The sequence below is a fragment of the Rattus norvegicus genome, chromosome 14 (assembly GCF_036323735.1).
Source record: "Rattus norvegicus strain BN/NHsdMcwi chromosome 14, GRCr8, whole genome shotgun sequence".
NCBI lineage: Eukaryota > Metazoa > Chordata > Mammalia > Rodentia > Muridae > Rattus > Rattus norvegicus.
Window position 1 is genome coordinate 73,387,915 of NC_086032.1, and position 24,477 is coordinate 73,412,391.

A 24,477-nucleotide genomic window follows, 5' to 3' on the forward strand; every position below is an offset into this window, starting at 1 on the left:
AAACAGAAAAGCTATCCATGGCAAAATAATGTTTGACTTAAATATTTATAAATTTATTAATATTTCTTTTATATCACTTATACAAAGATTTGAGGGTAAAGCTTTTCAAGTTAAGAATAAGTCATTTAAATAAGGTCATTAAATCAATTGTGATAATAGGATACACACAATTGTAAAAAGGAATATATGAAGGCTAACATTAAAGGCACACTACTCTTTAAAAAACCACCCTTTTGATGTAAGCACGTTTGTTTATTATCATGAAGGGAAATTTTTCCTGAGTGAGTTAATTGATTGAAGACATAGTGCTCATACTCTGCAGAGGGGAAACCATTCTAAAGCCATGGTTTTCCTTATTTCCAAGAGAAAAGGTTAAATATGAAGAGGGGTGGGAAAGCCCTAAACATAGTCATTCAGATACCAAGAAAAGGCCAGAAAGAAAAAGATTAGGGAATTACTATACAGCTGTGCAAAGTGGAGGGTGCATCTGCGACTGAAATCCTGATGAGTGAGCACTCATTCATGCTCCTGCCCCATTACAGTCCACCTGGGTAAGGCCTAGGTAGGAGAAACAGTTGCCCTCCCAGAGTTTGACCATTACAATGGTTTAATTACTTTAAATTCTAGGGATTTAAGATTGAGAAGGATTTGTAATCACAGACTTGTGAAACACAAAATGAGCCTTTGTAAGACATGCCAACCCAAGGAGCAGGACCTATAGTTGCAGGTTGGTGGGTTAGGCTTTTGGGGAGAGTCAAGGAGCATTGTTGGGGCATGAACACTGGGGAAGAGAGCACGAAGGAGGATGTCCAGAGAGCTCGGAACTTAGTGGCTGGCACTAGAGTGTTCTCAGGCTGTCAGTGACACCGAAACCAAGGTTTATAGACCTGCAGGTGCTGTCCTGTCATCTGCGTCCCAGTTTGATACACAGCCAGTGATTCTCTGGTGCTCCTGTGAATCCTCTCACGAGCTTCCTGCTGTGTATTCCACCCACGTGTCTGCTCCCTTCTTCCTCTTACGGGAAGGTTCCTTTTCTCATCCCCCCCCCCCAGTTATGTGTTCTTCCCTCTTCTCCCTCCCTCCAGCCCTGTTTGCTTTCTTTTTGCATATCCTCTGTCACACTCTTTACTTACTACTTGTTTTAAGATCCTCTGAGCACCTTCTTGGTTTGTGACCTGCACACATGCACCAATATAAAGAAGTGCATATATGAGTTCTGGGGGCTGTAGATCAGTGGTAGTGTGCTTGACTGGCATCCATGGGGCCCAAAGTTCAATTCCCAGGACTGCCAGAAATATTAAAAAAATAAAAAGGAAACCACTGATTCATTGATTTGATGTTGCCTTGAGAATACTTTAAGGCTAGGACTGTAGCTCAATGGTTCAGTGTGTGTGTGTGTGTGTGTGTGTGTGTGTGTGTGATTTAAAATCTAGGTTCTTCATATGAAGGAAAACAGCTTAATGAGAGCATAACAGGTAGAGTAGCTCCTACTGAGTATTTAAGTAGATGCTACTCAGAGTCTTTAGACAAATGAAACGCTCTTCATTGTCATTCTTTCAACAAGTGTGAGGCCAGCTGGTGTGAAGCATTCTCCTTCCAGCTGAGAATTCCCCAAAACAGTTCTAGCACAATATCCTCTTGAAATCTTTCTTCTATTTCACGTCCACCGTTGTCAGTACACGGCTTACAAATACTTTCACTGTGGTGGTTTGAATAAGAATCACCTCATGGATTCATGTACTTGAGTGCAGGTGAGGGGCACTATTTGAAAGGATTAGGGGGTGTGGTCTTGTAGGAGGAAGTGTGTCACTGGAGGCAGGCTTTGAGGTTTCAAAACCCCAAACCAGACCTAGTGGCTCTCTCTTCCTGTTGCCTGCTGATCCATATGTAGAACTCGCAGCTACTTCTCCAGCTGGCACCATGCTCCCCCTCACAATAATGACGGACTGAATCTCTGACACTGTAAGAAAGCAATCAAATGCTTTCTTTTGTAGGAGTTCCCCTGGTTCCCCTGCAAAGGGATCTCTTTGCAGCAATAGAACACTGACTAAGACAGTCACCTGCTCTACATGGTTGTCAGTATTTCGGGTCTGAATCTCTGAACAGTAGGTAAGATGGAATCCATCTAAAACAGATGACTTTCTCAACACAACTCCTCCGATTCTGAGCTGCTCTTGAGACCAGACCCAGAACACACCTTGGATTATGTCCTTTTTCTCACCTCCACCCAACCCACTGAGTCCTTTGAGAATACTGAGAGATGGGATGGGAGAATATATTTCAAATCATCCTTTGTATAAGTAACCGATATCTACAAAGTATAAAGAACTTCTCAAATTCAGCTACCAGATAACAGCCCAGTTCTAAAACAGGCAAGCAACCCAAATAGACAGCTCTCCTGTGCCCAATAATCACGTCATCTGATCTTAAAGAAATGTGGAGCAATCCAACAGCATTGTGCCACTACTCGCTCGTTAGAACGACTACTATCACAAAGACAGAAAACAACAGAAGTTGGTAAGGAGATGAAAAATTAGAATACGTGTGTTCTGTAGGTAGAAATATAAAATGGGGTAGCCATTATGACAAAATGGTATGGAGGTTTCTTTAAAATTAAAAATAAAATATGGAATCCACAAATTCTCATTCCTGACTCTATATTCTGAAGAATTGTAAGCAAGATCTGAAAGAAATATCGACATGTGTGATTTCTTTGTATGCACAAACAGGTCTTCTTGGCAATCATGATTTCATCAGTACTCAGAATTACTGAGAGATACAAACAACACGAACGTCCAAGGGAGCCAGGCGTGGTGCTCAATACCAACCCTGGAGAGGCATAGGCATTCTTAGTGAGTTTCAGACTAGCCTGGTCCTCATTAGCAAATTCGTGGAGATTATAGAATGGTGTTTGGCAGGAGATGGGGAAGGGAGGAGGGGCATGTTAGAGTCTCATGTGGGCAGAATTTAGGTTTTTGGAAGATGGTAAAGTCATTAAAACTGATGATGGTTATGGAAGACAGCCTGGGACGTATGAGAGCCTGTCTCAAAAAAGAAAGAAAAAGCCCCCCAAAACACCGTATTTTCAAAAGTATTCCTATTGTGCTAAATAAACTCTCAGGTTAACTACCTTAATCATCATGGGGAGAGCCATGCATAGTATGTAGAACCTGCTCGGGGGGAGTAACGGGGTGAACCAGGTCCAATTCTCTCTAGCTAAACCGCCTCCGGGACAATTGAGTCCAAAACCTTCTCTAGTTCTTTCCCAATCCTTTCCTCTTGCCTACTACTGAACTGAACATTGATAGGAGTCAGAATGCTGACCAGTTCCGCCTCACTTAAAATGGAATGTCTCCAGTACTGGAGGAAAGAGAAACTGAAGCAACACAAACTTGAGAACAAACCATTTTCCCCCTGTGGGGCTCTCCCGTAAGTCAGGTGTGGGTGTGTTGCACATCCAGGAAGAGGATCGCTAGGTGGCGCTCGCCCTCCACCTTGCGTGCTGCGGGTGGTTTGGTTTCTTTTTCACACGTGCGCGAAAGCTAAGCTCCAAGGGAAAGTGTTTTCCGTGGGCTCATTTCTTTCTCTGCATCTCAGACTTGAGAACACATTTCTTTTTTCTCTGAACCCAATGGCTTTCTAGCACCTGTTGTCCCTTCACCTGTGTAACTATAGTTCGTTACTTATATATTAAGACACAAACCAGGGCTGGAGAGATGGCTCAGTGGTTAAGAGCACTGACTGCTCTTCCAGAGGTCCTGAGTTCAAATCCCAGCAACCACATGGTGGCTCCCAACCATCTGTAATGGGATCTGATGCCCTCTTCTGGTGTGTCTGAAGACACAAACCAAAAAAAAAAAAAAAAAAAAGGTTCCCTTTACTTTACTAGGTTTGAAGTTTGGTTTCACCTCGTAGGCCTGAGTCCGCTCGTTCGTGGTCTAATGTACAGAAGAGGAGATATCGTTAGGTTTATGTGCTTTCTTTGGTTTCTCCCGGGTTTCCAGAAGCTGGAGTGTTTTAGAATGAATCAGAAAACTCTAAGGAAATACTTAAAGAGGAAAACCACGAAGGCTGGAGAGAAGAACAAGCTAGGGTGAGGAAGTCGGTTTGGTTGGTTTCAGACCATTTTGAATCCCGATTTAGCCACCCACTGAGAGCCTTGAGTCTGTTTTGTCTGTGTAAAAGCAGGAATGATTTCCAACTCATCGCAGCCCCGGGAGGTCTGTTCTTTGAGTAAAGCAGTAGCCTCCAGGGTTCGGGTGTTCGCGGTACCTTGGCCTGTGTTGGTGAAGTGTCTCTCTTCAGTCTGATAAACCAGAATGCTGCGCGTGAAAACCCCTGCTAGGGGCTGGTTGACTAGAGCACGGGGAACCCACGTCTGCCTGCTTGACCCTTGGTGTAAGTGGCTGCTTGTAGAGCCCTCAGGGCGTTTGCAGATGAGGACCCTTACTCCCCGGAGCGACTGTTCAGCTCCAGTGAGTCAGCAAACGCCTCCTCTTCTCCTTTGCTCCGGCAACCAGCTAAGAGCCCGGTTTTAGGGGTTGGGGATTTAGCTCAGTGGTAGAGCGCTTGCCTAGGAAGCTCAAGGCCCTGGGTTCGGTCCCCAGCTCCGAAGGAAAAAAACAAACAAACAAACAAACAAACAAACAAACAAAAAAGAGCCCGGTTTTAAAGGAATGGAGAAAGCAAGTGACTTTCACTCAGTCCCGGTCACAGTATGTGGCCTGCAGGGATAGAACTAAGATCCACCCGTGCCCAACACCCTAGAGATGATTTAGCCACCCAGGGGTGGAAAGGAAGGCAACCTCTGCTCTCCAGGTCAAGAGAGGTGTGGGTGACATCCACCGGTCGCAGCTTGACCTCTGGGGAAGATTTCCCTGGGGGCTTGAGCGCCACAGAAATGCCTGTGTGCGCGCAGAAGCTTGCCAGGAACGACAGAAGCTGTGGGTTCTCCCATCCTATCCCTTCGCGGCTTTCTCATTACCAAGGCATCGCCTCTGCGACGACGCGTAGAAGCATCGTGTCCCAGCAGCACACCAGGCCCAGGCTTCCTAGGGGACCGAGGGCTCCGCTCATAGGCGTCGCACGGGAACCAGACTGCAGAAGAGGTGCGGGACCTACGTGTGGATCCTGGAAAGGAGGCAGCTGGAGAAGGAACAGATTGGGGAGAAGAGAAGAGGGATCCGTCAATGAAAATGTGGAACCTAGGGGCGAATGAAAATGTGGAACCTGGGGGCGAGGAGGGGGCGCCACCACGGAGACAGGCGCAGAGTGATGACAGGTCTTGTGGCAAAACGGGACCCCTAACTCAGACTCCTGGTCAGTCCAGGCCGGAGGGCAGAGCCAACGCCAGGCCAAGAGCCACCGTCATTGGCAATCACGGGTTTTCCGAAGCTTAAGCTAGCTACTTGGCCTGGAGGCTATCACACACGTTGTCCTCGAAAGGGGGCGGGGGGGGGTGTGCCTGTGGTAGTGGAGCAGTTCCAGACCTCCTCTGACCTCTTGAGCTGGCCTTGACTCAGGACGTACTCGAGGTACTTCAGTGCATCCGGCCATAGCCCCCAACGCCTTTTCATCTCTTCCCAATTCTTACTCTTTCGGGGGCTTCCTCTCTTTGTAGCTCAGAACCCGAGTGTTTATCTTCTTCCAAACATACGCCTCCTGGCCCTGCCTGCAGCGGTCACTCCCGAGACCTAATGATGATCTGCTAACCTCTGCCAAATTCCATCTTCCTGCGCCTCCTGGAGATGTGGGTTGAAACCACTTCGTTATTCTCATGCAAAAACCAGCAACGCTGACGACATCTAAATTCACCAAACCGTGGCTTTTTGTGCTTCAAAAATGTCTGCTACCTACCTCTGTGTCAACTTGTGGTTTGAGATTAAAAACAACAACAACAACAACAACAACTGTTGTTTCGGCCAAATAAAGAGTGATCATTACTTCAAATAAGTATATGGAGAGCCAAATCTAACCCTCTCGCTCGGCTGTTACACCCTCTGATATTCTTGTCCATTCGCTTATCCAGAACTCACTGGTTCTTGTGCCCACTGAGCCCTATGTCCACAGGCGAACGCACACATACTCTACACCTGAGTAACCCCAATTTTCTGTCATTCTATGTCCCTAGTCCTCCACTGGTCCCTAAAGAAAAATAGCTACAAACATTCTCGTCACCCAGCATGAGGTGCAGAGAAGAGGAAATCAATTTTAATAAAACATGAAAACTTTGAAGGAGGAGTGGGGAGCCTCATTTTGAAACCTTGTAAGCATTTCACTGGGTCCCTGTCCTAGCCAGAAGACCGTCCCTTGACTGATAGATTTGCCAGATATTAACAATGAATTTAACTCGTTTCCTCAAAACTTAAGCTTTGTAAAGAACTATGAAGAGTTGTAGCCCCTTCAAGAGAGCCCCATCCCTTACCCGAACATACCCTGCAGCATCTTCATAGGGCTGGGAAACAGACTAGTGACTGCATCCGTGAAGTCTACAAGCTTCTGATCGTTCCTGAGGCGAACAACTTTGACTAGGTAACGACTTCTTCCCTGCAGGGTGGATCCAGCTCCGTCCGAGAAACAACTCCAGGAGGCCTTCCCTATTCTAATGACACCAATGAAGTAGATTCATTCGCTTCTGAAATTAAAATCACAACTATTTAAATGCGTTCACAGGTACAAGCTTGTGTATTGGATCAAGCCTCTGGTCAAGTCTGTGGAGCAGTGAGATATGTCACTTGAACAAGCTTTTCATTAGAAAGATGTTTCATAAATAGGCAACATATGTTTTGACATAACCACAATGTTTGTACTTTGTATTTACTTCCTTCTCCTGAGTAAAACAACTTGGTTCTTAGTCTTAAGGGCATTAAATATTAGTTCTGTATTTCACTATCGTGTAGCTCCCAGATAGTCTCTTTTAAAACTTCCCTATTCCCTCTCAATTCACAAGAAACAGAATATTTAAAGAACAAATTAAAAGCATTTTTATTTTTTCCTTCCTGGTGTACAACAAATTGAACAAGTAACAATTAATTCAGAGTTGATTGCCCACGGAGACCAATACCCAGTTCCAAAAATTCTTTCCCCAAGGACCTTCCGATTCCTCGCCTCACTTGGGGCTTAACTAATATTTTTCAACCTAGCTTTTTAAGTCGTCTGCAGAAATCCAATCCAATCAAATGTAAGGAGAGAAGAATATTTGGTAGAGTGATTTTAATTATCAGATTACTTCTGTAAAGAACATTAGCAGAGAAACAGCTGAGAAACTTTAAGAGCGGGGAAAAAAAAAGATGAATTTTGTTCTTCGACTCTGGGCTCCTTCCTAGAGTAAAGAAACTACATGTTACATCTGGAGACACTTTCCGTTGAGTTTTCGCCGAAAAATTGGGCTGGGGTTCATGCTTGTGTTCCAGAAAAGCGCTGGAGTAGCGGCTATAGGAGCGGAAATCAGAACCGAGGTTTCGGGATGATTGCGTCTCCACATTGCTGAAGGATGCTCTGAAAACCAGGCTTAGGAGGGAAGGGGTTAATTCAGACCCCGTCTTTCGCTACTCAACTTGTGGTGTTGAGTCTCTTAAAGTCAACGGCCCCCAGTTGGAACCAGCCAATCCACTGCAGGGAGAGCCCTGGACATCCAGTGAAGGGGCGTGGCCCGATGCTGTCACTCAGCGGAGAGGAATGACACTCTGATGGGGGTGGGGGTGGGTAAAGTGGAACGCAGAGGCAAAGAGAAGAAACAGATAAAACCCGGGCAGAGGGTAAAAAGGTGTCCCCGCTCTTCTCCGATTTTAGGGGCCTCGGCTGTCACTGCGGGCGCCAGAGGGGTAGGCTCCGGAAGAGCCAGCCCAGAGGGGAAGAGGGAGGACCCGCCAGGAGCAAAGCCCTACAGGCCGGGAAGACAGAGGCGCACAGAGAAAGTGACTTGGGCGGTGCGCCCCGGCGGCGCTCCTGAGGCGACTGCAGACGCGGAGAAAACCCTAGACAATTCCTGCCGGCCTCCCCCAGGGGACAGACCCGGCCGGCCCCCCGAGGGCCACGAGCGAAGAGATAACTGGCCGAGCTGTAGGAGAAGAGCATCTGGCGCTAGATTCCGGGGGAGGGGGTCCTGGCGAGGTGGGCCTGAGAGGTGGGGTGAGGGTCGGCGCGGATCCTGGAACTGAGGGGGGCGGGGGCTGCGCAGGAGTGGGCTGCGGGGTCCTGGCGCGCCCCTCTCACTTGCGCTGCGGTCGCCCAGCGCTCCGCGTCAGGCTCGAAGCTGTCCCCGCGACCCAGCTGCTCGCCTGGCTGCCGGCTCCGATCCGCGGCGCAGATGGCTGTGCGCAGCAGCAGCACCTTGACGCCCTTCTCCATCCAGGCGATCCTCAACAAGAAAGAGGAGCGTGGCGGGCTGGCCGCGCCCGAGGGGCGCCCGGCACCAGGGGGCACAGAGGTGGCAGTGGCCGCGGCGCCCGCCGTCTGCTGCTGGCGGCTCTTCGGGGAGACCGAGGCCGGTGCGCTGGGGGGCGCCGAGGACTCTCTTCTGGCGTCTCCCGCCCGAACCAGAACAGCTGTGGGGCACAGCGCGGAGAGCCCCGGAGGTTGGGACTCGGACTCAGCCCTGAGCGAAGAGAATGAGGGCAGGAGGCGCTGCGCCGACGTCCCGGGAGCCAGTGGAACGGGCCACGCTAGGGTGACCCTGGGCCTGGAGCAGCACGCCGCCAAGGACCTGGAGGAGGAAGCCCGGATCCGCAGCGACAGCGAGATGTCAGCCAGCGTTTCAGGTCTGCTGCTGCGGGGGTTTCTCCAGGAAGGGGGCTGGGCTGAAGGGGGTGGGTTAAGAGGTCAAGCACTCTGAGGCGGGGTGGGCCTACAGTGGGAACAAGATGCCCTGCAAGTTCTGCACGTTGGAGCGCGCTGCCCCAAGCCTGAAGCAAGTGAGTTGCTTAGAGCCGGTGTCCTACGTACCATGTGCCCTGCGCTCCGCACCGAGAGTTTTGAGTCCATCTATGGTGCCTCCGCTGTGTCCATTTAAAATCTCTAAACTTAGGAAAGGGGGACCAGAAACCTAGGAGATAGATCATAGAGCTCTCCCCTGACACAGTCGTGCTAAGGACTGCAAGTCCTGTCTTGGGAAAGGGCGTGTTTAACTTCCCTTACTCCAGGACTGACAAAACAGGCTTTGGCTGAGTACCTAGGAGCTAGAAACAAAAGTAGCAGTTACGAGGCAGACGACTGTGGAGAAGTGTGATCCAGGTCGTCCAGGAGGCACTCAACATCAAGACCGTATCCAGTCACGGGTATATTTCTTGGTCTGAAAGGCCAGCAGCTGGCTTCTACAGTCTGCTGTAGGCCTCACATAGGCTTTAAGCCGGCCAGAGCGCTGACCTCTTCGCAGGCGCGCTGCAGGGAGCACAGAAGAGGCTGGGGAATGGGGTTCAGATCAGGGTCTTCACTACCTACACCCGGCTTCCCTTTATTTTCTTGCAAAGAACAGGAAGGCAAGTGTACTTCGGGCCTTGATGTTCCTCCCAGTTGCCATGACTCTGAAAGCATCTCTGGGCTGTCAGGATGGAAGACTGTATACCTCTGACCTCAAGATCTGCCCCTCCCCCTCCCCATTTCTCTTTCATGTAGCCAACTGATGTGTGTATGTGTGGGTGTGCAGAGGTGTACGGCCTGGAGCCGAGAAACAGAAATTCAGTGTAGAAAGCCACGATTCAGGGCTAAGTACAGAACAAAGTTGTGAATGAGCTCGGGCCAAGTATCCTACGTCCCTGCAGGAAATCCCTCTCACCCCCAAGCTCAGGGAGAGGTGTTCCCCTCCTGCTCTGGCAAGCAGTAGAAAAGATACAGATTTGAGAAGCGTGGGGGACAGAGTTCTGAAACAGAACCCTCTGGAACTTCTCGTCCCCTTTCAGTAGGCTCAAAGCGGGTTCCCCTGCCCAGTCTTCCGCGAGAAACCACTGCAACCGAGACCTATCTTTCCCTCTGCGATTCTGACAGGTTATTGCTTTTTGTTCCTACTGGAATCCACAGGCGACCACAGCCCAAGAGGCGAGGACGGCAGTGTTAGCCCTGGAGGTGCACGCGTGCCTGGGTTGTGCGGCACAGCGGGCGGCGGGGCTAGCAGCGGGCAGGCGGGCGGCGTGGAGGAGGAGGAAGAGCCCGCAGCCCCTAAGCCGCGAAAGAAGCGCTCTCGGGCAGCCTTCTCTCACGCCCAGGTCTTCGAGCTGGAGCGCCGGTTTAACCATCAGCGCTACCTGTCCGGACCGGAACGCGCTGACCTGGCAGCTTCACTGAAGCTCACAGAGACGCAAGTGAAGATCTGGTTTCAGAACCGTCGCTACAAGACCAAACGCCGGCAGATGGCCGCCGACCTGCTCGCCTCAGCACCCGCCGCCAAGAAAGTGGCCGTAAAGGTGCTGGTGCGTGACGACCAAAGACAGTATTTGCCCGGAGAGGTGTTGAGGCCACCTTCTCTTCTGCCACTGCAGCCCTCCTACTACTACCCTTACTACTGCTTCCCGGGCTGGGCGCTGTCCACATGCGCGGCCGCTGCTGGTACCCAGTGAAGCGTTTGGGACCAGGCAGAGAAGGATCCCCAGTTTGCATCGCCGCGGACAGGTGTAGAAATTGTACCCAGTGTAGGCGAGCTCTGGCAACCTGGGCAAGGTGCAGGTGGAGAATGAAATCCGGCTGGGACCTCCTAACCCTGGGTGACAGGGCCATGGAACTGAGTCTGCCCAGAGAGGGCGCCTTATTGTGATTTGAACAGCTGCGCCCTATGACCCCAGGCGCTCTACACACCCGCCACCTATCCGCAAGCCTCGGGACGCTATTTATTATCACAACAACGTTGGATTTGGATTCTGTCTGCCTGGGGATGGTGTTTGCCCAGAGTAGAGAGGATTCCTGGAGAGCCCCCCGGTAGCCTGAATCCTCAGAATCTCGGGTCGGCCAGGCGCTTCTGGCGCTAGGCCACACTAGTTCATGGTATCCATGCTACCAATCTGTATCTGCATATCTTTAATGTTTGGAAATTACGTTTGTGACAAAGAAGTGCAGAATTCTTTCAGCTCCAGGGCAGGAGTTGAATTGAACCTCGAAGCGTTTTGATTTGGGGGGACCTCCACTCCACCCCTCGCGGGGCGCCTTCCTGGATGCTGAATGTAAGAATGGGAGCCTTTCAGCGCGGGGCAGGCCAGGGATTCTCTCCACTTTCTCTTTCTGTAAATTCAGGGCCACACCCAAAGGGAAAGTGCCTGAGAGACCCACAAAAAGGGCCCACCGCCATCGTAAAAGCCCCTTTCAGAAACCTGCCTTTCTTTCTTTCCTTTTTTTTCCCCCTTCAAAGACGGTTGAGACTTGTAGCACTTTTCGGTTGTTTGTATTCAAATAACGATTATTTTTTTATTCAATGTGAATATTCCTGGCCTGCGTTTTCGCGCGTCTTCCTCCACTTTCCCTGTTCCTCTCTTTCAGCCCCCACACCCTCTGTGCCTTGCTTGTTACTGAGACGACACGTCTCAGTCAGCCTCGCAGCTTTTCGCCTCTTTAAGGGCACTGTGCACTCAACTAGAGTTATCTTTAAAAGATTTGTGAATTTTGGAAACTCTATTCGCTGTATTTTTTTTTCTTTAATTTATAAACTTTAGTTCAACATGTCCTCCCCGGGCTTTGTTTTCTCTGAAATGTTCTTGGTACGGCTTTGGGGTGAGGATTGGAGGAGGGTTGGAGGCAACGGTGGATCATTATTCACCTATGTCTAGGAGAGAATGTTCGCTCTGGGACCATCCCCTATCTGACAACAGTCTTGCTGGCCACCCGCTGTGAAGGTTTTAAAACCCTTGAGAATCACAACTTCAGGGTCACGGAAAACCTCACTGGATCTCAAAGCAAATGTCTACAGTTCCTTATTTTTTTCAGTCCTAGCGCCTCAAATCATGGAATCCCTGGGTTGACCGAACCCACAGGCTAGTTCTACTTAACACCCAAACGTGCAGCTTCTACTCCGTCTTCCAGTCTCCTCTCTGCTTTCAAATTCCTTGTCAGTGTTTCTCCAAAGTGACCCAATCTTTTCAGAACGAGCTGTACAAACAAAAATCCTCACTGAAATTCTAATTCTATTTGAGGAGAGTCAAGTGTCAATAATGTTCTTCCAGGAGAGGGTCTCCTGCTCATTTTGCTTCTACAGGTGCAAATCTTATTCTATTTAAAATGTTTTCAAGAGCTTCTGCTCCTTGGTGACCTGGAGTCATTTGATCTGCACGGAAGCCCACGGGCAGTGGAGGGTGAGCTGGGCCCCGTGTGGGGGATACGGACCAACATGTCCCCGCCATACAAGATTTCCCAGAATATCCACAGAGTCTTCCCAAGTTAACCGCTTGCCTTCAAGGTCGCTTTAGTTGGATCCCTGGCAAGCGAGGACCAGTTAGTACCACGGTGCCACACTCCCAACTCCTGCCTGGGAACAGCCAAAACTGAAAGTTGGGTTTGCCCTCTCATTTCGGGTAACCCTTCTCAGCCTTCTGGCCTCCAGGCCTTGGGGTTCTAAAGACCGGGACAAGGAAAACCTGCAAACTTCTGGGTAGGCCTAGTCCAGCTTTCATAAACAGCGAAACTGTTAGAACAAAGCCCCTAAACCATTTTCAGGGTTCCCCTTAATCCCAGTTATCAGGCGTTTGGTCCCTGAGATAGCTTTATTTTTAATTTTTTTTAAAATATTCAGTGTTTGTTTTATAATTTAGCGAGATGCATTCTCCTTGAACTTTGGACCTTCTCCCTTGTTGCTGGTATCTCCCCACTTCATTCGCCTTTGGAACATTCAGAATGTTCTCGGAGGGGAGGTAGAGGTCTGCCCCACTGGGGATGGCTGTTGTCAGCCTTGCTTTCTGAGGATGTGGTTTGTGTTTAATCCCTGGGATTCAGGAAGAGAGCTACGGATTCTTTAGAGAAGCAAAATGAACAGAGGTCCGAAGTCGCGCGTGTGCAGCTCCCTCTTTCCTTGCAGACCCCATTTTCAGCGAGTAGGGGATGGTTCCTCTGCCTTTCCCGGTTGCTGGGCTCAGCCTGGGAGAGCTGCTCTCAGCTATCCGAAACTTTCCCTGGGGGAAACTTTACCCAAGTGAATTCCATTTGATCCGTACAATGACAGCAGCCGGGTTTGCAGAGGAAGAATACTGGGCTATAGCATAACCTTTGGATCTAGTTCAGCTTACCGGGATTCCACACCCGAAAAATATGATCGTGGACTCACATGGTGTTGGAAATACATATATTATTATTATATTCGCTAGTCTGCTTTTTTTCCTACTCTTATAATCTACTCTTTCCTTCTTTCCTCCTTTTGTTTTTCCTTCCTTTTTAAAACCAAAACTAAAAACATCACACACACACACACACACACACACACACACACCTTGATTCCTCATCAAAGGATTCTTTTTTTTTTTTCTTTCTTTTTTTTTTTTCCTTCGGAGCTGGGGACTGAACCCAGGGCCTTGCGCTTGCTAGGCGAGTGCTCTACCACTGAGCTAAATCCCCAACCCTGATCAAAGGATTCTTCTCTTTTTTTTTTTTTTTTTTTTTCTTTTTTCTTTTTTTCGGAGCTGGGGACCGAACCCAGGGCCTTGCGCTCGCTAGGCTAGCGCTCTACCGCTGAGCTAAATCCCCAACCCGATCAAAGGATTCTTAATGCGATCCTTCCCATTGTCTTTGCTGCCTGGGTCCGCTCTCCCAGAGAGCGGTCACAACTGTAGCCTCAATCCCAATCCGGGTCCTTTTTCACTTTGTCCTATAGTATCTTTGGCCTTAGTTAACATAAAGATAACTTAGTGGGACTGGGTTCTGACTCACTCTGCCCTTACAGATGATTAAACCAAAGAGAGGGAAATCAAGTTAGGAACAGGTTTAGAATGGGCTTTGATCTGCCCTGAAATCAGTCTGGCCAGCAATATAAATTTTGCCCTGTGTGTGTGTGTGTGTGTGTGTGTGTGTGTCTGTGTGTGTGTGTGTCTGTGTGTCTGTGTCTGTGTGTGTCTGTGTCTGTGTGTGTGTGTTGAGATACATTTTACTTATCTCAAGGTGTGTCCTGCTCCAAGAGCTTAGATTCGTGGGCCTCACAAGTTTCTTATCTGGGTATAGATAGAGCTAAGGAAGTTGAAGTTTGTTTTTCTACCGTGTGGACTCCTCCATACACTGCTCTCAGCACTGAGAAAGTAGGCAGATGATGCTGAGTATGGCTTTCTGGGAGACCGTTGGAAATGATCTCAAACGCCATGGCCATGTCCTAATGCACAGCAGCCAGCAATGCCAGCATTCAAAAGAAATGTTAGAGACAAGGCTGAAAGGGGAGTGTTGTCTGGGACTTCTGGGGAGTGGGGCTTGTCCTGTAGCCTCGATTACAGGAATTGCCCTGATTTGTTCTCTTAGTCTGGGGCTTGGGGGGGGGGTGTTCAAGCTGTGAGTACTGCCTGGTGGAAAAAGTCCAAGAACCTCAGAGAGACAAACTCAGCCCAGGCCTGCAGACATCCCACCAGGCCAGGCAGGGCACAGGGTTTCTAACATTCTAACCAGCCATTGCCAGAGCTTAGAGCTCTGCAGTAATGCTGGCAATTCACTGTCCTAAACCCAAAGTTTCTATCTATGTCCCAGAACAAAACCTGGAATCTGGCAACTCCCTCCAAGTCTGCAGACTTCAGCTTGTGTGCACAAAGGCTCCTGCGTCCTCTCAGGAGAACGACTCCAGAAGTCTAGGATGCTCAGAGAAGGCATGTTCCTCAACCCCAAAACCGGCTGAAGAACTCCTGGGCCCCAAAGGAGGGCAAGGGATACTCTACCAGCAGAGATGCTAAATGGAAGTAGAGTAGAGCTCCTTGGGAGCCCCGCTAATACTCGGAGCCCTGGGGTTTTATTCTAGGCAACCACTCACCTGCCAACTCTCCCGGTGAGTTGCCGGGAGTGGGAGGAGTCAACAAATATCTGTTTCCCAGGGAAACACCAGCCGGGGCTCCTAATCTGAGGCTATCCAAGATGACACCTGAAACAATAGTCAACAATAATAATTATAAGATAATTATAAGAGCGATTACAAAATATTCTTTACCCCACCCCCAGCTTGCACGGGAAGAAGCACTCCAACCCCTTCCTGTTGGGGTTACTAGCCCTGCCTGTGGTTTAGTGGGTAGGTTCTCTGTCTGATGAGTTAGAGGCTCCAGGAGGAAAGGACAGCTTTCCCACTATCACACGTGACCTGCCAGCCTTTCAACATCCAGAGGTTGCAGAAAGGGTTATCCTGGGGTGCTGCGCTCTACAGGTTGGACTCCAAGGATTGAAAGTGAATCACAGAAGTGTGGATGGATTTTGAAAACTACAAGGAATAAACAACTGGGTACGGATACTTGTGTGTTCTAGATAATCTCATTGTTGACTCCAGATTACCTGAACCCTCAGGGGAGCCCAAGCAACCTGTGGCCTTTTGAGCTCCAGGGTACACTTAATTGAAATTTTAAAGTCCTGACCAATAAAAGGGGTAGGCAGTCGAGGCCAAAATGGAGAAGAAAAATCTCATTTTATTACAGTTACATCATCTAATAAATTGTTTTTGCTCCTGTTGAATACACAGGGTTGTTCAAGTCGTTAAAAATACATTTATAAGATACTGATTACAAAGTCCCTGCTAACAGGGGTGGTCCAGAGTAAAGTACAATTTTAAGCTGAATGATAAAAAATTTCTCAGACTTGTGGTGTGGATGCCTGCAGCTGCCCCTCCTGTGATGGAAACGCCAAACGTCTGATTTTGGTAAAATTCAAGAGATGTAGGAACTGGGGAATTCGTCGGAGTCAGAATTAACCAGATTAACTTGGCCACCTCGATTAGCGCTGAATAGTTCTAGGCTGAGGCGTCTAGTTCAAAGACAGACAGAATGTAGGGGCTGGGGGTATGTGCAGGCGGTCGCTTTCCCTGGAGTCTCTGCTTGGGGTTGGTTAGTTGCTACGTTCAATGATTTCCTCCGAAGCTTAGGTAGGTGAGTGTGCGTGCGTCGGTGCACAGTTGGCTTAAGACGCTCTCTAGTTTTCTGGCTCGCAAGGGCACCCTTGTTGTGCCCTTCCTGGCAGGACGATTACCACGGGTCACCCTGCAGTTCATACAACTAAGGATCTGAAAGTACATTAATCTCCGTGCCGATCGATCGATCGTGTGTTCAGCCAAAGCCAGAGTCGCTGTTCCGGCTGAACGCCCTCTCTAGTGAGGATCTAGCACAAAGAATTCTGTGCTCGCTTCTCGGGGGTTCCTGAGGAGGTCTTGTCTCCGCCGGTGATCTCATTTCTAGCACCAGGGCTCTTTTCCTAGGACCCGGGCGTGTGAGGATGCTCCAGATGGGATAATTTCCCCGCACCGTGCGCACGGAAAGACCGAAGTAGTGAACTTGTGTCCACTATCCCTGGCCCCCCTGCACTCCGACACATACACTCAGGTCACAGGCGCCTGAGGTCCGGGGATCCACAAACCTAAAGGTAGCTTTGCCAAATATGTTGGTGAATCTTAACTAAGTTACTAACTTCTCTTTTCTACGTATCTATTAACAAACAAACAAACAAACAAGCAAGCAAGTAAAACCAAAAAAAAAAAAAAAGCCCTCTAGCCCTTACTGAGCAATTTTGGCTTTTATTTGGGGGTGGAGCATTTTTTTTTTTTTTTAAGGATTTGGTGTCTCGCCCAAGAAGCGGATCCTTGGGCCTTCACAGAAAAGCCTTTATCCAGGGCCCTATCTGCCCTCCCTTCCTCGCAGGAATGGGAAGCTGTTTTGTAGCATTTAGCTTTTCCTAGAGGAAGTCCTTTCTCCACCCACCAAGCTAAGAAGGGAGGACCAGAGGCTATTCCCGCTTCTAGGGAGTGCTGGACACTAAAGAGAGCTCCCATTCTTGGCTAGAGACAACATTAAGCGTTAACAATGGTCACAAGTGCGTTCTCCTTCACGTCCCCCAGAAATCGAGGGTGGGCGGCTCATTGTAAAATGAGAACCAATAAAACTGCTCATTTTAATAAGCTTATTAATGTTTTTGAAAGGCTTCCCTTGTGTGTGCATGAAGGCCTCCCTGAGAGGGGCCGCCCACTGTGTCGCTGGGATTTTTGTGCCCTAACACCCACAAAAACCGCTTGGTTTCAGGGGCCTTCTGTTCCGAGGACGTTACCAGGCTCATAGAGGCGGGAGGCGCTCAGCGCCAACACCAGACCTCCACATCATCCCCTTCTTACTACGAGCAGCCTTAAGAGTGTGACTACCGGTGGTTTCAGGCTATGAACCTATGTTCAGAAGTCATGAAGGACCCTTGGTAAGGAAGACTTTCTACCGGCCTAGGCTTTGTTCTGTCCTATTGGTTTTGGAAAAGGTTCTACAGATTTGACTGGCATGAGGATTCAAAAATCTGAGCCCATCAAACCTCGGCTCCGGTGTACCTCTTTCTGACAGTTGACTAGACGGCAGCTCCACTTTGGTTGTGCCCATACATGTCAGACGGGCTGAACAGTTGCCCTCAGGGTGGTTGACCTCAGGAGCTGGTTTTGCTAGGTGAAGGTCTCTGGCACTGTGCCTCATTTTCCTTCCCATCTTCTGAGTTGGCTGCTAGGGCTGTGAGACAGAGCAGTAGAGACATACCCATCCAGAGACAAAGACAGTCCGTCATGACATAGGACTGAGAGCACACTTTCCCTACTCTCAGGAATCTTTCAGTTCTCCACAACGAGGTCTCAGGTAGTCACTGGGTCATCTCATAAACAAACATTAGTTTTTAAATCTGTCCTGAGTAGGTCACACCATCCGGGTACTTATTGTCTGAGCAGGGTGACTGAGGGATACCAGGTTCATTGATTGAGCTGGGGTGCTGCTTGGCTCTCTGCTGAGTGGTCCAGCTAGGTACACAGCACCTTACGGTGGCCCAAGCACCTACCACTGTATCTGCCATATTGGCGAACATTCTTTTTACTGGAAAGATGTACTGGAAAGGCTAATGAGCCAGGATCTTCTAGCTTTCTTGGTAACAAACAAGCAAACAAACCTAAAAGCATTTCAGACTCAGACTCACCCTGGAGCACAGAGCAAAGCTGGAAAGGGAGTATGCAGAGACAGATGAGCCCTCTGTGGAGATCTGTAGACCTGCGCTTGTGTTCTTCCAAGTATCTGGGCATGAATTCTGGGACAAAAACCTCAGGCAAGACCTAGGCTGGTCTTAGATGGAGGCCATGCTCTTCTCTGCCAGTACTATGGATTCTTCCCTGACTGCCTTACCACCTCACTCTTAAATGGATGAAAGTGTGTGACTAACTCCCCCAACCACAAGCAAAGGGCTGAAAACCCAGTGCTCTGACAATATACTCTCCATCCCTGCATCATACTGAAAGCGAACTAAACTTCAAAATTGGACAGTTATAGACTTGAGGGAGCAACTTCCTAGGCATAACTGGAATGGGTAGACACACCCTTGGTGAGGTATAGTGGCTTGGCAGAACTAACCTAAAGAAATACAGAGTTCAGCATCTTGCAGAGTACCTTTGCCCAGATGGCCTATTTGGTGTGTGTATAGCTAAATGCCCCAGCATGGTGGAGGTGGTGGTGGTGGGTTAATCTAAAGAATGGGAGTGTGGGGGAGGTAGTTGCTTTCCAGTAACTTCTCTTGTTCTGTGGATTTCCAGCGTAGTGCCTGGCATGTACTAAGTGCTTGAATGTGAAATGGAGTTTCAGAGTCTTCAGAATGAATTCTCCGTGATACTTTCTCTTTAAGCAGTACTGGTTCTGTGAGAGGTTACAAAGACTCAGGCAAGGTTCTCTTCTTAATGTTACAAGGGAAACACTCATCCTTAAAGTCCCTCAGGGAGCAGTGACTTTTAGAAAGCCTTCTGTCCTAGCAAGCCTTGTTTGGCTGGAACCCCACTCTCCTCCCCACCCCACGCAAAGACGGGGTGATCACTGAACCATATGCTTCTGGAGAAGTTGGCGGCCTAAATGCTTGCAGACTGTCTGATAAATTTGCAAAGTTAAACAAGGATATGTGCCATTTAAAATTATTTTATGGGCAGGAAAAAAATGGGCAGAGAGCAATAGTGACTGACAGAGTCCAAACAGTAAGATCATTCAGCCTTCATCAGAAACCTTCAAAGCATCAAGTTCACCATATCCTTGATCATACGGCTGTGTGGTGGAGACATAAAACGGTATGCAGTATATCACACACATACCATGCTCTGGTTTGGAATTTTCATATGTATGTATATATGTATGCATGTATACATTTATATATGCATGCATGTATGTATGGATCCACGCATGTATGCATGTATGTATATATGTATGTATGTATATATGTATGTATGTATGTATGTGTGGTTGTATGTGCCTGTGCTCCAGTGAGCACATGTAAGAGTTCCTAGCTCAAATGGGTTTAGATCTCCCAATCTTCCTGCCTCTATTTTCTGAGTTCTGGGCTTATAAGATTACAGGCTTATGTCTTCATGCTGCACAGAGGTCCTTTGTTTATTTTTAATGAGACAAACCTTTGCTGTAGAATTATCCTGTCTTTTATCTTTCATTCCTAACTAATTTATATATTTGTTTAGATGTGCATGAATATTTGTTGAACTCCTTCTCTGTGCCAGGGGTATGGAAAAGGAAGGTCCCTTGTTGGAGAACTTAACCATCTAGCTGGAGACACTGAGGATGTTGCTAAAAGAAAAAGGAGATGATACACTGGGGGACTGACATGGGGCAGGGTGGATCACTACAGGAAGATAAACACAAATTTCTGCAAACCAATAGGTGGGTTTTGATGGGGCTTAGCTTCTGTCTTTCTACATCATTGAATATGGTAGCCATGAAAGTGAGGGGAAACTGTCCTGGAGCTCCAAGTGCAGGCTGTTCCCTCCCCAGTCCACCTTTTTCTCAATTCACTTACACAGAGCCAGTTTCCGGTGACACTGGTTTCAAACTCTTAGGCTTCAGAGTACTCGAGACTGACCACAGGACTTTCCATACATGTCTTCAGTTCCCCAGCATACAAGTTCTGGGACAAGGACAGCATTGTGGCAAAGACAAGCAAGCAAGCAATCAAACAAACAAGCAAACAGGCAAACAGATAGAGCTAGGGACTAAGTGAGTGTCTTTGTTTCATCCAGCATTGTGCTAGGAGCTGGGTTTGGATACAGTAGCTCAATTTTCACAGCCTGAGAGGCAGATTCGCTGACTGGTAGAAAGGAGAAAAGGCATGTTAACCAAAGCTGTGTATGTCTCAAAATGGGAAAAGAGGCTTTGGGGGTGAGATCAAGCTTGGCTCTTCTCAGCCCTGTGGTTCTGGTGAATTCTCTAATTTTTGGCTTTGTCACTGTTGGAACAAGTGAGACACATAGTTTTCCTTGAAAATGAAAGGAGGTAGCATCCTGCAGAGTTAATGCCTGGGATAGAAGGAGCTCTCTAAAGGTTATTAGGATTTCAAGCTAAGATTCTGACTTCTTGGGATTCTTGTCTGCTTTCCCACTTTTCTTCTCACTTGCCAAATAGGGAGACTCTTTCTCAAACTTACTGCTCTGACTGGATAGTAAATTGCACTTTGCATCCAGAACACAGAGGCCTGAAAAGGGTGCATTTTAACCTTGCCCCACTGGCTGCACACCACTTCTTAGCAGTGGTATGGATACTGAGAGGTAGCATTCTGGAGCCTAGTGGGCTGGAAGCTGGGGCAGGTGGAGGGAGACAGCATAGAGGACTCTGGTCCTTCTGGTCTATTTAGACTGATGGAGGTGGGGGTCCGGTAGGCAGAACAGTTACTCCCAGTTTCATCTCTACTTCTCTGAGATTCTGCTCACCTTTCTCAGGTGCTGGGTGACCTGAGTTTCTCAGTGCCAGCCAATCAACCCTAATCCCAGATCCCCCCACCCCCATCATCTTGTCCCCAGTGCAGAGAAGGCCAAGCTGAGGAAGGGACCAAGGGTTTCATAGGTTCCTAGCCCATACATGACTTTGCTTAGTCCTCATAAGAATTCAGTGAAGTGGCTGGAGATTATCCTTTTACAGATGGTGAGCAAAGTTCAGGAGAGTCAAGTGACTTGGGCAAGGTCACACAGTTTGGAAGTGGTGGCCAAGAACTGGCCAGAGGGGCCTTGGGACTTCAAAGTCTCTAACTAGTGGATCTGACCAAATACAACTGAGCTCCACTCCTGCTTCTAGGGTGGGGTCTTGGCAGTCGAGAGAGGAAGGGTGACTCCTAAGGGGGTGGGAAGGAGGTATTAGTTCTTTGGGCAGTTTCCTATTAAGAAAACACCCGACTGTGACTGCCTCCTTCCCTAGGCTGCTACTCAGCCTCCTGAAGGCGAGGCCTGTATATTTGTAGTTTGATTCCACCCGTCAAGGCTAATTTCTCCCTACAACTTAATGGACTCGGCTTGACGTGCATAATGATTCCTAATCACGAACATTATTTTCGCTAGCGAGGAGACATGTTCCAGTTGTTGTGACAGATCGCATTTCAGCCATAATGACGGAAAATTACCATTTCTAATTCTCCGGTTTTTGACACCTAAGTCCACAGACCATATGTGGCAGGGGAGCTCTGGGCCCGACTGTTCCAAAACCTAGAGGTCTGCAGTCCAGAACTGTGCCCAGAGAGGTGGAGGGATGCGGCCTGGCTGAGAGTCGGCTTGGTTTTGTCGGTTTCTCAGAGTTCTTTACCTCTCCTGAGAGCAAGGTTCCTTTACCTACAAGGAAAACCCAGCGCTCAGAAGCCTTGGAATCTGATGAACTTTGGGGATCTAGTTACTAAGATCCATGGTTGCTAAGTGAGGGCAGTTTCTGCAGGAGCTCATGTTAGTCCTAAGGACCTGTTGCTCCAATGAAGGACCAGAGGCATGAGGCTCTTGTTTGTGTCATCCTTCTGCCACCAGGAAATGAAGAACAAGCTCATTCCTTCATCTGAAAGTCTCAAAACCATCCTTAAAGCAAAGCTCTGTGAGAGCTTTGACAACCAACCCGGCAAGGGGCGAACCAGAGAAACAGAGAGGCCAAACCATCATACAGCCCTGTTCCAGGGGAGTGGAACCCAAGTGCCAGCTCTTAAAGGCTTCCGAGGTGACCTCTGACTTTCAAGGGCTGACATGAGCCAGGTTTAATTATTGGCACTTTAGGTCTGAGGAAGTTGAGGCTATTTGGTGGAAACCCAAATCAAAGGCTGATCTGAGGTGTCAAGTCTTGCTCTCCTAAGAGATCAGGGCTCCGGGGTCCCTCAGTATCTAGTTTATGGGACATATCTTCCTACCTTCTCACTTTTTTCAGACTCAGATGTAGGGAGGCCTTTGACCTGCCCACTGCAGGTTAGAATGCCCCAATAGTAACTGAGGAAGTTCATCTCTTAAGCCGTGTCCCATGGTTGTCACCTCACAACTTAACAGTTCTTTAGATATACATCACAGATCTTCAGGTCCTTCTTCTGTAAAATGGGTCTAAAACTCTCTCTTATAACGGAGGTTAAGAAATCAACAGACCTTCAGTCCAGGTAATAAGTGACCCCAGTTTTCACCGACACACCCTAGTGATTAGGATAAGCGCTGGCAAGAGTTGGCGCGAGGAAGCTGCAGGTGTAAGAAAGCTGCAAGTGTCAAGGGACACTCCCTACAGAGGCGGGAGACCTGGGAAGTGCCCTGAGCTTTCTCAGAGTAGCGCAGAGTTCCACAGTGCTTTGTGATGCAGAGTTCTGAGCTGGATGAATTGGGGAAGGAGTGACCAGAGCACCCAGGCCTTGAGTCTGGTGAGTCCCAGCCAGGCTACTGCTCCCTGACCTGTCCCATCTCTCCCTGCCCAACCCCCAATGGAAGCACCAAGTCTAACGCTCCTTTCCTAGAGCTGAAGCATTTTTCAATCAGTTGGTCAATGACACTTGGCACCAGGACGCGCACTGGAGAGTGAAGATCTGCCGAGTGCCTCTAGCTCCTGCTCTCTGGTTGGTCATCTTCAGCGGTGCCTGCCTGCAAGCTACACCACGCTCGATACCTTTTCCCACGCTGATCCCCAGACCTCGCCACGAAAGATATTTCTTCCGGCCTGCGCACTCCACACGCTCTCACTCCACAACCTCAGTAGTTGTGTCTAACTGACTTCGTGAAACTCCCGGAAGGGGAGAGGGAGGGGAAAAGATGAGGTCTTGGTCTTGGTCTGGCCAGCGGGAAGTTAGTGATGCCTCTTTGTTTCTGGGTTTCAGTTCCTTTAGTGAACTTCGAGGAGGTTTCCAGACACTTTCCAGAATAGAAGGTAGCAATGGAAGGATCTTTGTAGCTGACTTAGAGTACGTACGCACAGAACTGCGGATGTAGCCGCGCTGCGCTACTGACCAGAAGCCACAGAGGTAGTTGTTCAGGTTTCAGACACACACCTTAAGCATTGAACCAAGAAGAGTTGATTTGGCTGTTCAACTCACCAAGGTAGAATCTGAGGGGTGGGGGAGATAGGTCTCCTTAGGTTGCTTGAAGCTTTAGTTTAGAATGGAAATTCTATCAAGGGGATTTATTTCAGTAAGTTGTGAAGATAAAAGAAGGCGAGGTATCAGTTCACAGGTTTTCAGAGCAAAGGAGGCCTCCATTTTTTATTGGTGTGGAGCCATTTTCTGCCTTTCAGTCTGGGTACCAGCACCAACTGTATCTTTTACAGGCTGTGCGACATTGGGCTGTCAGCTTGCTTATCTGTAAATTTGGGGTGGCAATATAATATATTCCATAGGGAACTGGTTATCATTTTAAATAAGTTAAAATGTCAAGTAGCTTGACATATAGGATAGTACCCAACATCCAATAAGTACTTTATTATCAAGGCCTGGCATATGGAAAGCACTCAAGGTGTGTTTACTATTCTAGGAAGATAGCACAGCTATCCTGAAAAGGAAAATCAGGTCTTTGACTAGATTCAAAGAAGCAAACAAATGCAGAAACTAGCACAGACCAATAGAGGCTGAAGGGATCTTGCAGAGAAGCACCCTTTGGGCTGCCCCAGTACCGCATCTTGAGGGGAGCCCTAGCTAGAGGTCTGGACATCAGTTACAGCTCTGCCACATACCAGCCAGGTAACCTGGAACATACGGGGAATTCCTTTTTGCCCCTGTTTTTCTGTGTAAAACAAGAATAGCATACCTGTAGGAAAAGGATATTCTGAAGTTTAATAAATAAAATATTTTTAAATAGAAAATTAATTCTTTGAGAATTTTATTCGCTGTATTTTCATCTTCCTTCCAACATCTTCCAGCACTGCCTTTCAGATCTGTCCTTCCTTTGTCCAGATTTGTATTCTTTCCAAAATTTTGTTTAATAGCCCTCCAACTCCAATTTGTGCTGTCCATATACTTCTGAGTCTAGGAAACCACGCCTTTAAAGAAAACTGACTCCCCTCTCCCCAGAAGTCATCAACTGCCCAGAGCTCTCCAGTTAGGTGTGTGGGCTCACGAAGCCCTTCCCAGTCATTATGCAAAGCT

The 24,477-nt window shown here is 48.3% G+C and overlaps 1 protein-coding gene and 1 long non-coding RNA gene across 6 annotated transcripts; one reads left to right on the top strand and one right to left on the bottom strand.

The window, feature by feature from the left end:
- The first annotated feature begins 8,283 nt into the window (after positions 1-8,283).
- On the top strand, positions 8,284-10,671 carry Nkx3-2 (NK3 homeobox 2). Its single transcript, NM_001399522.1, has 2 exons — positions 8,284-8,759; positions 10,015-10,671. Exons 1-2 carry the CDS (start codon positions 8,309-8,311, stop codon positions 10,548-10,550), a joined length of 987 nt encoding a protein of 328 aa, NP_001386451.1. The 5' UTR covers positions 8,284-8,308; the 3' UTR covers positions 10,551-10,671.
- Positions 10,672-12,663: 1,992 nt separating this feature from the next.
- On the bottom strand, positions 12,664-22,689 carry LOC102550431 (uncharacterized). 5 transcript variants are annotated; one of them, XR_010057545.1, is made up of 6 exons: positions 22,279-22,689; positions 21,517-21,721; positions 19,927-20,034; positions 17,438-17,609; positions 14,909-15,016; positions 12,664-12,923 (listed from the first exon to the last, which is right to left on the bottom strand). It is a non-coding gene; the product is annotated as an uncharacterized LOC102550431 (long non-coding RNA). The 5 variants fall into 5 exon arrangements; XR_005493312.2 differs by lacking the exon at positions 21,517-21,721 and having other exon boundaries at positions 22,505-22,688; XR_005493311.2 differs by lacking the exon at positions 21,517-21,721 and having other exon boundaries at positions 22,279-22,688.
- Between the last annotated feature and the right edge of the window lie 1,788 nt (positions 22,690-24,477).